The 13,266-nt window shown below is 41.2% G+C and overlaps 2 protein-coding genes across 2 annotated transcripts; both read left to right on the top strand.

Annotated features, from left to right (window-relative positions):
- Nucleotides 1-4,407, top strand: LOC115676620 (uncharacterized). Its single transcript, XM_030599561.2, has 2 exons — nucleotides 1-2,398; nucleotides 3,217-4,407. Exons 1-2 carry the CDS (start codon nucleotides 2,354-2,356, stop codon nucleotides 4,123-4,125), a joined length of 954 nt encoding a protein of 317 aa, XP_030455421.1. The 5' UTR covers nucleotides 1-2,353; the 3' UTR covers nucleotides 4,126-4,407.
- A 4,487-nt stretch (nucleotides 4,408-8,894) lies between these two features.
- LOC115676618 (rhamnogalacturonan I rhamnosyltransferase 1-like) lies at nucleotides 8,895-12,470 on the top strand. Its single transcript, XM_030599560.2, has 8 exons — nucleotides 8,895-9,345; nucleotides 9,747-9,814; nucleotides 9,927-10,015; nucleotides 10,107-10,272; nucleotides 10,479-10,768; nucleotides 10,857-11,061; nucleotides 11,160-11,317; nucleotides 11,571-12,470. The coding sequence occupies exons 1-8, from the start codon at nucleotides 9,072-9,074 to the stop codon at nucleotides 11,827-11,829; spliced, it is 1,509 nt and encodes a 502-aa protein (XP_030455420.1). The 5' UTR covers nucleotides 8,895-9,071; the 3' UTR covers nucleotides 11,830-12,470.
- The last annotated feature ends 796 nt before the right edge of the window (nucleotides 12,471-13,266 follow it).

Below are 13,266 nucleotides of genomic sequence, written 5' to 3'. Positions count from 1 at the left end.
TTTTATTTGCGGAACAAATTTTTAGCTTAGAAATAAGTTTGGAACAGAAATGAGCTGAAACAAAAACAAAAGTAACAACTCTTTTATTGATCACCCTCGCCACCCGCTGCCATTCCCCAGCGCTCCGGCCACCTCCCGCCGCTGCCCCCCACCACGCCGGCCGCCTCTCACTGTTGCCCCCCACCGCGTCAACCGCCTCACGTCGTTGCCCCCCTTCTCGTCGGCCGGCCACTAGGAACAATAATTTAAGAATAATCTATCAAACGAATTTCTATTTCGGAAACTGAAATTTTATGTCGTTATCAGATACTTTTTGCTCAGAAACTTGTTCATGTACTAGCCAGAAATAGCGTCGAGGAAGAGAATGGTTATTATTCGCGCCCTAAACTTCTAATGGCCGAGATGAATAGCGATTTCAATCGGATTGATTTGATTTAATTTTCTACCAAAAATAAATTCGTTTAGTTGCATAGAATAACGGTTCCATTTTGAAAACATTGATCATCCAGCGATTAAAGGCTTTATTTGGGGTTGAAGAAAAGAACATGGATCCTACGATAATGGGAAAATTACCAAAAAAGTCCTAAATTTATTGCATGTGTGCCAATTTTATCATAAATCTTTTAATTTGACCAATTGAATCCTAAACCTTTTGAAAATTTATGTAGTCCATCCGGCCAATTTTAGTTGGAATTCGTTGACATGGAACTAGTCGTTTGATGTATGTGGCATGGCCAGTGCTGACGTAGATAATTTTTTTTGTAATTTTTATTTTATTATCTTTCTTTTTCTTTTCTTCCTCCGTTGGTCGCCGGGTCTTGGCAATGGCTGGCGACCGGCCACAAGCGATGACTGGCAAGGGCAATTCTCACCAGCCTCAGGCAAGGTCACCCATGTTGGGATTTGGCGAGGGGCGACCTCGCCGGCCTCGCTAGCTTCAAGCGAGGCTCGACCTTGCCGAATATGGCGAAGCGATCCTCCCCTGAGGCCGGCGAGGTTACCCCTCGTCAGATCCCGACGAGGTCAAGCCTTGCCTAAAGCTGGTGAGGCCGGCCCTTGGGGGACTCTAGCCAGGGCAAGGTTGAGCCTCGCCCAAAGCTGGCGAGGTCGACCCTCGCTGGCCTTTGGCAAGGGCGAGCCTCGCCCGAAGCTAGGAAAGTCGCCCCTGCTAGATTCCAGCGAGGGTGATGACCAAGTATGCCTTAACACTTCTAAGGATATATAGTTCTCATGAGTACTCTAAAATGTTCTCGAGAATATTATGGGTAATTTAAAAGCGGATATGTAGTGGTGCTTGCAAATTTCAATCGTACACTTATTGAAAATTCTTGTAATTAATAAGTGTAGTTGGTAGATAGGAGATTGGACTAAGATTAAAGAAAGATTTATGGTAATAATTAGAGTTGCTCAAGTATATATAAGGTCACTCCTCATTTGTATCATCCCACAAATTTATCACAAAAAGAACAATAGAGCATTCTCTTTAAAAACACTACTCTCTCTAAAGTTTATCTTTTCAATTTAGTGTGCATCAAGTGAGTCAAGGGAACTTAAGTGTGGCACTCCCCGTGAGACGCTTGGTGAGTCGAAACACAAGCTAGGTGAGTCAAAACACAAACCAGTCTACCTTTGGTAGATCGTTCCCAAGCACAATATGACGAATCATATCCTCATAGTTGATCGTAGTACACCCAATTTAACTTGACGAATAATTACGAGCCATTAAAATAAAATTTGGGTCATCTACATTCAACTTTATATATAGAGGTACAATTCAAGTCAATCCACCAACAAAACCGATCATGAAAGTTCATGCTAAAAAGGCGCCGAATCAAAATAAAATTTGAAAAATGGGTGTATCGTTTACATTTTCGTATGTCATTGCCACCAAAAAAAAAAAAGAAAAGCAAGAAAGAAAGAACTAAAGAGAAAATATATACAAGGAAAACCTAACTAGATTTGGTCATTGACCATTATATATAAGCTACATTTACACGAATACATTATATTTACGGGCATGAATTGTCTTTTTTTTGGCAAGAAGATTGGATGGTTTCCAATAAAATTCCAAGTTTCACACAGAGTGGAAAACGGAATCTGGGAATTTTCTTTTCCCTCTCTTTTCTAATAGGAAGGTCTTGGCATTCCTTATTTAATTTTAATTTCATCTTTGGATGTGGACTTGGTTCTCTGCACCTTTATGGTAAAGCCATCTCTCTCGCTTGTCTCATGTGCCTCGTCTTCTTATAAATGAGTCACTGGTCACCTTTGTTTAGCAGTTTAACTCCCCCAATCACTTGAGAGTTTTCTTCATGCTTCTTTCTGCTGTCTGAGTCTGTGTCTATCATAGGAGATGGAAGGGATGGATGAGTTGGGTTCCTTGTGGAGTTGTCAAGAGGTTTGTGTTTCCTCTACAGTCCTTGCTTTTCTGCTCATTCGAAGTCGTCTTCGATTCACATGTGCACTTCATTGCCTCTCAAACTGCTGTTTTTTGTCCCTGGATGAGTAAAAGCAGTTGATTTAAAACTGAGATAGTCTGAATTCTTGACTAAAAGCAGTTGATTTAAAACTGAGATAGTCTGAATTCTTGACTCTTAATTCAGAATGACAATTTTTTTTGTCTTCAATTGCTTTCAAGGGTCACTTCGAGACAGTTCATGGGGATCATTTGCATTCTTTTTTCTTGGGTTTTCCACGAACGCAAAATGCTTGCACTTGCAGACGTTTCTCTGTGTAGCAAACTTTGATTTGGAAGTGATTCGGTTTCTGAAGATAGTTGTGAATTGAATAGGTGTTGAAAAATTATTAACAAGAGCCATATTGGTTTTGATCTAAACTACAGATATTTTCAGAGCCAACCCCACATTTTTTCCCCTTCAAATATCAATGCTTTTTTTCTTTTCTCTATTTTTGTTGCTTTCCTGCAAATGAATGAAGCCTCGATAGATAGAATCTAAATATAATTTGGCTGGCCCATTTCAAGATATTAATGTATCTACCAAACGAATACTTTGTCAGCAGCATTTCTAGTGAAAATCCAAAAAAATTTCATCAGGTCGGTGTAACTATTGATTCACTATTGATATATAGCTTCAGAGTCTTTCATTAAGTCCTCTAGACGTATCTTTCTTCTCTTCTTATGCTCCCCGGATCAGCTGGTTTTTCTGCTTTTTTTTTCTGTACTTTCGATTTCATGTTAAAAGTCTGAAACGACAGAACATGGAGGAGTTGAAGCAGAAGATCCTGTGCACCAGCCTGAAGCTCGAGGCAGTGAAAATGGAAACGAGCGAAGAAATGAAAAAGTACAGGGAGAATGTGAAGTACCTGCTCAACCTCCTGAAGACTGCTTACCAAGAAAGGGATGAAGCCAGAGACCAGTTTCAGAAGCTGATCAACAAGCTCACCTCTCAAAGCATCAGTGACATATCATCCTTGTTCTCTCAACAAAAATACCCTGATGGCTTCCTAGTGCCAGTGAGAGCGAACTCGGGCATAACTGAATCAAGCAGCCTCTCTGGTACCTACAACAATCACCACTCGCATGGCTCATCAACTGTAAATCTGTTCCTGGATGCGGTTTCTTCACCAGACTTGTCGAGCATTAACGTGGTCGATTCTGGTAACACGGGCTTCATCAATCAGCCTTATGTTCAGGAATATAGCGGTGCTATGACTAGTGGTTCGATCTCCTTGGTGAATGCTAAATTCGACGCAGCATCTGTCATTATTGATGACCTTGTCAACGGAAAAGCCCTGCCTCAGAAGGGCAGGCTCTTGCAGGCCGTGATGGAGGCTGGTCCTCTACTCCAGACGCTCCTCGTGACAGGGCCACTACCTCGGTGGCGGAACCCTCCTCCTCTCCAACCATTCAAAATTCCGCCAGTTGCAGTAATAAGTTGTGACCTGGCAAATGCTTGTCTCAAACCTGGTGCAAGTCCTAGCAACTACCTGGTGAAAACTATAAACCAATCCCCACATCCTGATGTCTCGCCATATACGTGCTTGGCCTCAGTGCTGAACTTCGCTGGCGAGGCCCGCCTGTATCAGGGTCATGGGTGTCTAATGCCTTCGGTCGGCTGTGTCGTGAATCAGATTCCAGCGGGAAAGAGGCAGAGGTTCCAATGACAGGAGGCTTTTCCTTCTTTTTTTTGGGCATTTAGTTGTAAATGCATGGCTTTGGTTTTTTGTCCCGGTGTGAATGGCATGGAGTTTCCTACTGGTTAGTTTGTGCATGTGGAGGTGTCCTTTGTATATAAAACTCTCGTGCATCTGATTCTGGCTGCCATATTTCTGAATTTAGACCAGAAAGCTGCATCGATATCTTGGTCTTTTGCTTTACAATGCTTGAACGAATACTTTGTCAAGATAGAACAGACGATGATGAATGGATGTTGAAATTTGTCATTTCTTCTTAGAACTTCCTGGTTTCATGAGTTTGTTAAGTACAAGTCACTCTCCGAAGATCTTGCGTGGTGAAATGTCAATGCTGGAAAGAATTTGTACTTCTTGCAATCAGAGGCGAAGCGGCGAGCATGCCGTTCATGCCGAAATGATGACAGGCGATGTGGCCAATACACATGTCTGATGAATGTCAAAGTTCACCTCAGAACTGATAAAAGGGTATAATTTACATTATTTTGGATCATTATAAAAAGAACCTTGATATCATCTACACGAAGACAAACAAATGCACACATAGATGCATGCACCGATTTTCAGAATCACGACTCGAACTGTGTTGGTGTTACCTCGGTGTAATCGACCCAAATGAAAACCTTAATTGCTTCAAAGAATGTTCCACCACATACAGGACGCGGGACAGATAATTCCGACACAATGAAGGCGAGCTAGGATGATGACCATTCGGAAGCCATCTGAGCATAATATTGCAGCAATTGATACAATTGATACAAACTTCACCACAAGATAGATGCCTTCAAGTCCTGGTCCAATCACACCTGCGGCACTTGATGGCAGTAGCACTCCTCGTTGGAATCCGCTGGCGATCTCCTTGGTCGTGTTCGTATGCACTGTCTTCCTACTCTTCAGCTACTACTCGGTCTTGAAACGGTTTCTCTGTGCCTTTCGTCTCACCACCTTCTCAAGAAACCGGGCTCCTGAACAACGCCAACCCGGACGACCCGTCCCTCCAGTTCCACAGCCACTGCTTGGACTCCTTCACCATGCACAACCTGCCAACTACTCGGTTCTGCAAGAAGGAAGTGGAGACGACGAAGCCGAGCATCGGCACCCAGTGCGCAGTTCGCTTGGGAGAGTTCGAGGAAGGGGACTAATTGAAGCATTTGCCAAACTTCGCTCACTTGTTCCATGTTGCTTGCATCGACACTTGGTTTCAGCTCCACTTTAATTGTCCGCGGTGCAGGGCTCAAGGGGTGTGCTATTTGAACGTCCGAAGTGAGAGCATCGTGTCTGCACGGAGTTTGATAGTGACGCTCGATGGAGTGGACTTCATCCATGTGAGGGCAAGCCAAAGCCATTACCAGAGTTCGAGGTCTCAGATCCTAGAGAATTCAGCAATGGCGAGAGACGCGCTGGGGAACCCAGCTCATGAAATTGTATAGAATGTGATCAGAGTAGCACCTTCAACTTTTGGAAGCGGAGAGTGGTGGGATTTGATCGGAGACGTGAAGAACGGGACAGCTTTTGAGACTGAGCAGAAGATTGACTTCCTTATTGGGAGACCTTGTGCTGGTACGGGAAGGACTAAGCGACTTCATGTGCTTTACACTGTACAATTGACACAACCGCAAAGAATTTGTCTTTCAGATCTTCTCTTTTCCCTTCATCAATCAAATTATCATGCCACGGTCGCATCAAGAATACACTAGGGAAAAAGATCAAGAAGGGAGGGGGCAGATCAGCAATCAAAAGCGAAAATTTTGCCCGATGATGCGGGAATGGGACACATCGTTACTCAACGATTGATCTTTACATTTTGGTCGAGGAAATGAAGCGGAGCCACCATCCGCCACCAACATGACAGCCCATGGACCCATTGCCTTCCGTTTTCCCGATGGCTAATGGGACGGCGAAGAAGATATAATCCCTCTGTCCGTTTTAGACTTAAACATACTGGTCGTAATTTCTCTTCTCTAATTTGGCCATGATTTGGTTTGAATTTGATATCACTTCGGTCATACATGTTTACATGCCTCTGTGATATAATAGGATACCGAAATCATGTTTTGCTAAGTAATTGGGGAATTCTATTTTGGACATGCTTGAATTCGCTGGAACGGAGCTTGGACTTGCTGTTGCTGGTTGCTTTGGTTCAGATGAGAGATATTGTAATTGGTTTTATTTGATTAGTGACTTGCAAGTGTATCGTGTGAACATTGCTGATGTGTCCATTGCATGTGTATATGTGCAAATTAGTAAATGTGCTGAGTTGCAAGTGCATCTTATGAACACTGTTGCGCGTTCATTACATGCATGTATTTGAGGTGCTGAATTGCATATGCTTTGTGTGATCGTTGCTGATATGCTATCATTGCTTATGTATTCATGCATTATTCCGGTGTCACTTAATCGTTAAAGGTATGCATGATGGTAAAGACAGAAGCTCTGGATATTCTTTCTTCCTAATGATGCATTTGTTGTGTCATTTACTTGTTGAATGTGGTCTGATAAATGTTGTTAGAATTACGAGCAGCAAGATTTTCTTAAGCATATTTTATATAGCGGAACCATAAATTATGGCATTTTATGGATTTCCCGCTGTATTAGGAGGATACGGAAACGATAACTAGATGTTAGATTCAAACGAGACAAAATCTACTAATGGATATGTGTTCACCTCTTGTAACTTGGAAATTAGCCAAAAATATTGTGGGAGAAATGACAATCCCGCCAAATCAAAAGTCGACTTGGTTGAAACAAATGATTATGATGGCCCAATTGTTGCAATCATTTCTCAAGCCAATATTATGGCCAATGTGAAAGAGTGGATGGTAGACTCAAATGCTACCAGGCATATATTTACAAACAAAGTATCTTATCTTCCCACAATCCAATAGAGGAATGAGAAGAGATTATTTAACTTGGTGATTCGAAAACTACTCAAGTTTTCGGGATAGGGAAAGTTCTTCTCAAGCTCACAATTGAAAATAAGACCGAGTAGTTGAGAAACTTTCCTTTGGAAATGAAACAAATACCTTCTATCTCTAGGCATTTATAATTGTCAATAGGCAATAGCCATTGCAAAGAATAAAAAAAAACTTTCAATGATTAAAAGAGACACATTCGATTGAAACGTGGTAAAGCAACCAGTTTACATTCAACTGAGTTTAACTCGGCATTTGTTTCCTTTCTTTTTAAAACCTTTGAAATAAGTGAGGGATTGTTAACAGTTTTGAAATATTTGAAACTAACGACTTCGATAAAGATTATGGAAAGCTATTATTCTGTAAGGGTTTTCCTAATGTTTTTATAACAGTCTTGATCGAAATCAATTAGTAACGAATTTGTAACGGTTTTTAATTTAATGCAAGAATTGATGATGGAAAATGGCTCTCTTCTTTTACCTACAAATTGCTACTTCAAACATAATTGAAAAGGTGATATATAAAAACATGAAAATCTTTACATTTATTCAATTTTTTTTTCCTTTCTTTGTTAGATTATTATACCTACAATTTAGTTGTTCATGTTCCTTCTATTTTGTGCTGTGTAAATAAGAATGTTCGTTGTATCACGGGAGGATAGCCGCTAGAGACTATCGTATCAAGTTTCATACTACGAGGGGCAGAATTATCATTAAGGACAATATTTGCATGCCTTAGACAATTGATCTTATTGTCTCATCTTTTCCAACCGATTTCCAACAATTATCACTTTCATCTTCTCCTAATTTTTCCAACATCTTAAACAATCAAGACAATAAAGCAAAACTCCAAATCACGGCTTTGTTCTGTTTGTTTTGCGGGAATTTAATGATTTAAAAAAAAATACATTCTAAAAAATGATCGCTTATATTGCTTGAAATAATCAGTTGATGAAAAATATTTTCAATGCCAACAAAAATTTATGTTTACATATTTTCATGGACGATGAAAGCATTTTTCATTTGTTTATTTTTATAAAGTGATACTGACAATCATTTTTAGGAAAATATTTTCGAAATCATTCAATCTTCGCGAAAGAAGCGAACCATAAAGATGTCGATATGAAATATCCCACTGTCCAAAGTGAATACTTATATACAATCATATAGTAGTCTCTGCTTCGTCTATAAAATACAGTTATTGCGACGAAGCGCCTTAGAAAGAAGCCTTAATGTCCTTTTTCGGTCATCAAAATTGCCAAAATCGTAGAAAACATCGGTCTTTGAAAGTAATGCCATTATGATGTACGAAAAAAAAATAGGGGATTGCGAAAATAAAGAGGAAAAGCATTTTAATTTTAAAACCCAAAAGAAAATCGCCAAAAAAAATTCCCCGCGCGCGGACGTGAGTGTCATGAATTTGAATTACTGTTGATGTTCAAATAATTTCAAAACTCTAAAAAAATTAAAAGTTGGAAGCTATCCAAACAGTTCCACCAATAAAAAGAAAATTATCCAAAACGGACCAACAGAACTTCAGTTTTATCCGATTTTATCCGATTTTATTCGATTTTCTTTTTTATTATTATCTACAAATCATTAATCTATCTGCAAAAGTTTGAATCCAAAAAGGAGGCAAATTATAACAGTAATATACGTAGCAACAAACGTAAGATACGATCCCAACATCGTTAATTGCTCTTTTCGTCTCTCCAGTCTCTCTCTTTCCCAGCATCATTAATTTCTCGTTCTTGGATTCTCCGGCGAATGCAAATTTCAGCGATCGTCACTCGATTCTCCGGCGAGTGCAGTTTTAGGGTTTGTTAATCCGGCAGGCGGTGATCATTACTCGGTAGTGCGCAGGAAGAAGATTGTGGAGGGGGGGGCTTCGCGCGCTTGTCGTGTTGCTTGGCGGATTTTCACTTGGTCTTGGTACGGTTCGATTCTGTTTGTGGGGGCGAGAGAGATGTGAGGATGGTATTGAAGCCGCGCTCGGAGAGACGGGGAGATGGCGAAACGGGACATCACGGCGGCGGCGGCGGCGGCACCGTCTGGGTCGAGGAGGATGCGGATGTGGATGCTGCGCGCCACCACGTCGGTGCTGCTGTGGACGTGTATAGTGCAGCTGACGGCGCTGGGAGAGACGTGGGGTCCGAGGGTGTTGAAAGGGTGGCCTTCCTGCAATCATCGGGGTCGGTCGCCCCTGGCAACCGGAGCTAAGGAGGCGGTCAGGGTCAAGGTCTCTTCCGGAGACCAACCTCGGCGTGTGTTCCCTCCCAAGAGTAAGTCCTGTTGCTTGCTTCTTATACAGTTCGTGCAAAATTTCGTTCCTTTTTGTCCCAAATCTTAGGATAGTGTGCTTGTCGCGTTGAATTCGCGGAATGTCTTTGAATTTCTGTAGTGATGTTGGTAATTCATGGCTTTTCTCCGGGTATGAGGAAATGCTTTAATCGTCTATCGTTGTCATAAATGTTGCCTCTTTGAATTTCGCTGTGATTATGGAGTTTTCCCGACTGCAAGCCTATGCTGAAATTTGGTTATTCTTGGTATTCTCTGTCAAGTGATTCACATTTGGAAGTAGGATTGTTTCGGGTCATCGTGTTTAGCACGCTTCCGAAGAGAGACTTTCCGAGTACCTTTCGATCTTTGTGTTCCATTCACGACTTCTCATTGGATTGGATAGGGGTTTACAAGAACAATGGATACTTGATGGTCTCTTGCAATGGAGGACTTAATCAAATGAGAGCAGCGGTGAGTGTAAGCTAGGTCTTCCCATGTTCTTCATGCTTGAACTCTCGATAGCATTATCCGGTTTCGCCCATGTCCACAGATGAACACTCCATAACTTTTTTATAAATTGCAGATTTGCGACATGGTTGCCATTGCTAGATTCATGAATGTCACGCTCATCGTCCCTGAGCTGGATAAAACTTCCTTTTGGGCTGACCCCAGGTTGTGATGATTTTTGTTTCTTTTACTCGATTACTAAATACTGCATTCCGAGCAAGAACGTGGCTTAAAGCCGTTAATTTGTACTTGGCAGTGAGTTTCATGACATATTCGATGTCGATCATTTCATCACCTCTTTGAGAGATGAGGTTCGAATCTTAAAGGAGTTGCCGCCCAGGCTCAAGAGTAGAGTGGAACGGGGAAGAATTTATTCCATGGCGCCAACCAGTTGGTCAGACATTTCTTACTATCGTCACCGGGTCTGTCATCCCTGTACTATATGAACTTGCACCCATGTTCGACTGTGTTATAAACCCGATTTCAATATCAAAAGTTGTGTTCTCTAATCGTGTATTATTGAAGTGAAATTGTGTGATTGAGTTTCATTGGTTCTGTTGTTCCCTATCTAGGGTGCAGGTTCCTAATCCTAGCTTACTTTCAGTTATTTTTCTTTTGGTGTATATAGATTCTTCCCCTCATACAGAAGCACAAAGTTGTACATTTCAATAGAACTGATGCCCGACTTGCCAACAATGGCCAACCGCTGCAGCTTCAGAGGCTGCGTTGCCGGGTGAATTTTAGTGCTTTGAAGTTCACTCCTCAGATAGAGGAGCTGGGAAGAAAGGTTGTAAAGCTTCTAAGGAGAACTGGTCCTTTTCTAGTGCTTCACCTTAGATATGAGATGGACATGTTGGCCTTTTCAGGCTGTACTCTCGGTTGCAATGATGACGAGGTGGAAGAGTTGACAAGAATGAGGTGAGCTGTGAGCTACATTTGATTCGAGTTGATAACTTGTTTAGGGGTTCTCTGAGCAAATCTCCCCTCTAAATTTTCTTCTTGACAGATACGATTACGAGCAGTGGAAAGTTAAGAAAATCGATTCTGATGAGCAGAGGATTGAGGGTCTTTGTCCTTTGACTCCTGAAGAGACTGCTCTTACATTGAAGGCTCTGGACATTGATCGGAATATGCAAATTTTTGTTGCTGCTGGTGAAATATATGGTGGAGAAAGAAGAATGGCGACTCTCGCTAGGTCTTATCCAAAACTGGTCAGTATCACAGAGCCAAAGGGCTAATATCTGGTTTTTATTGCTTTCTTCATGTTTGTGTCTCTAGTCAACTGGTTGACTTGTTCTGCTTGTAACAGTTTAAAAAGGAGACACTACTAGAGTCCTCAGACCTAAAAGCTTTTCAGAATCACTCGTCACAGATGGCAGCATTAGATTATCTTGTATCCTTGGAAAGTGATGTTTTTGTTCCCACCTATGACGGGAATATGGCTAAGGTTGTTGAAGGACATCGTAGGTAATAATCTTTAGGCTTGGAACTAAAATCTTTCATTTTTCATCTTGCTAGTTTTTCTCTTTGGCTTCAGTTGAACTTTTATTTCAAGTTTGGACAATTAAATCGAACTGGGTGTTGATAACTATTGAATCTCATACATTGCATGACAGGCCGTTGTATCATTCTTCACGTGCCATGTTTTTTCGAAGTTTAAAACTTCTTTTTTTGTCGAAAAGTTTAAAACTTCTTAACTATATTCTGATGGTACAATTAGGTTTCTTGGTTTCAAGAAGACAATCTTATTGGATAGAAGGCTTCTTGTGGAGTTGATAGACCAGTTCAGTAGTGGAAATTTAAGTTGGGAAGAGTTCTCTTCTGCTGTTAAGGAAGTCCATGCATTCCGTGTCGGCAATCCCACAAGGAGGTTGGTCATTCCAGATAGACCTAAAGAAGAGGAATACTTTTATGCAAACCCACAAGAATGCCTAAGATCATCTGCGATGCATAATTGGTTGTTGGTTGGGAGATCCTGATTTTTTCAATTGGCTTCTGCAACCCTAGCTATTTGCAGAGATCTTTGACCTCTTCATCATATCACTATGACCAAAAGAGTTTTGTTCTGAAAGGGCCATCAAGTGAGATACCAGAAGAGTTAACCCTTTAATAAAGGGTCAAATCCCGCAGAAGCTACAGGGGCACAATCCAACCGTCTCTGCCATGCCAATTATTCAATTGATGTACAGAAGCTATCATGCCATTATGGGGTCGTGTTCGATCAAATTGCTTGTGCACTTCCACAGCAGACGCAAATATAGATGCGGTTTGCCGCAACTGTGAATTCAAGGAAGGCAATCCACATCCCCTCATTGGCTGCAATCCTCCTTTCTCCTTCTCATTAGCTGCTGCCATTTCTTCTCAATACACATTCTCTTCAATTTCTTTACACATCTGAAGCAATTGGCAACATGATTAGGAATACTCGTTGGACAGGAATGTCATGTTATTTCTCCTAGGTCTTTTTCTTTTCTTATTTTGGTGCATAAGTAACTGCAGCTTTGCTGGTCATCTTTGCTAATATGTCCGCAGATTTAAAGCAAGTGTTTCTGTCGTCATGTTGACAACCATGAAATGTTGGATAGAGCTTCATGCAATTGGCAGTTGACACATTTGGTTACTTTCTTGAAAAATATGTTCCCAGTTGATCTTTAGCAAGCCGGTTATGACAACCTAACTGAAGTGACAAAAAGCCGATTGAACAAGCTCATCTCTATGAACATGGGCACTTTCCGGATTAATTTTTGTTCATATTTGTTGCCCAATGGCTTGTATCATTGAAGATGGCTGGCGAATGGTTCTCGTCGTCCTTTGCTCTCTTTGGAATACGAGCTGTATCAGACTGTCGGCCTGCTGATGTCTATATCTTCATTGGGTGTTCTCTTTCTATCACAGTGTAAAAAGAAAATGCGCGAGTCTTGTGAATCTCAATAATCGGCCGTTGTACACAAAATATAAGATGAGATACCGAATGGGGTCTTATCTTCACACCAAAGTCATGAATGCTGCTAGAGAACATACATGATGACAACCGGTTTCTCTGTTTCTTCAAGGAAGATATGGTAGCCAACTTCACTATGCGAAGGCCATGAGCACATGAGGTAAGAAGCAGAATGCCTTCTAACAGCTGACTCTGTTTCTTAATGGAAGGATCGTCATTATTATCGCGGGGCTAATGAAGAAAAATCATTCTCGGCGGCTTACTGCTTCTGTATAAAACTTACCCATCGACCTCGCTCTCTGGAGGTGGTTAAAGCATGCTTTAACTGCAAGTAACGTTTGTTGATTATCAAGTTAATAAACTGAGGTGTGATGATGTGCTGCTATGATTGTGATGGTTGATCATCACATCTTTTGCTAAATCGGAAACCATGATTAGAATGTGAAAATCACGGCCATCTTTTTGAATAATCATC

This window comes from Syzygium oleosum, unplaced genomic scaffold, assembly GCF_021117445.2.
Source record: "Syzygium oleosum isolate NSW1041296 unplaced genomic scaffold, Sole_v2.1 Sole_v2.17, whole genome shotgun sequence".
NCBI classification, from domain to species: Eukaryota; Viridiplantae; Streptophyta; class Magnoliopsida; order Myrtales; family Myrtaceae; genus Syzygium; species Syzygium oleosum.
Note: the sequence above shows the minus strand (reverse complement) of the source record. Positions and strands in the feature narration are given on the sequence as shown.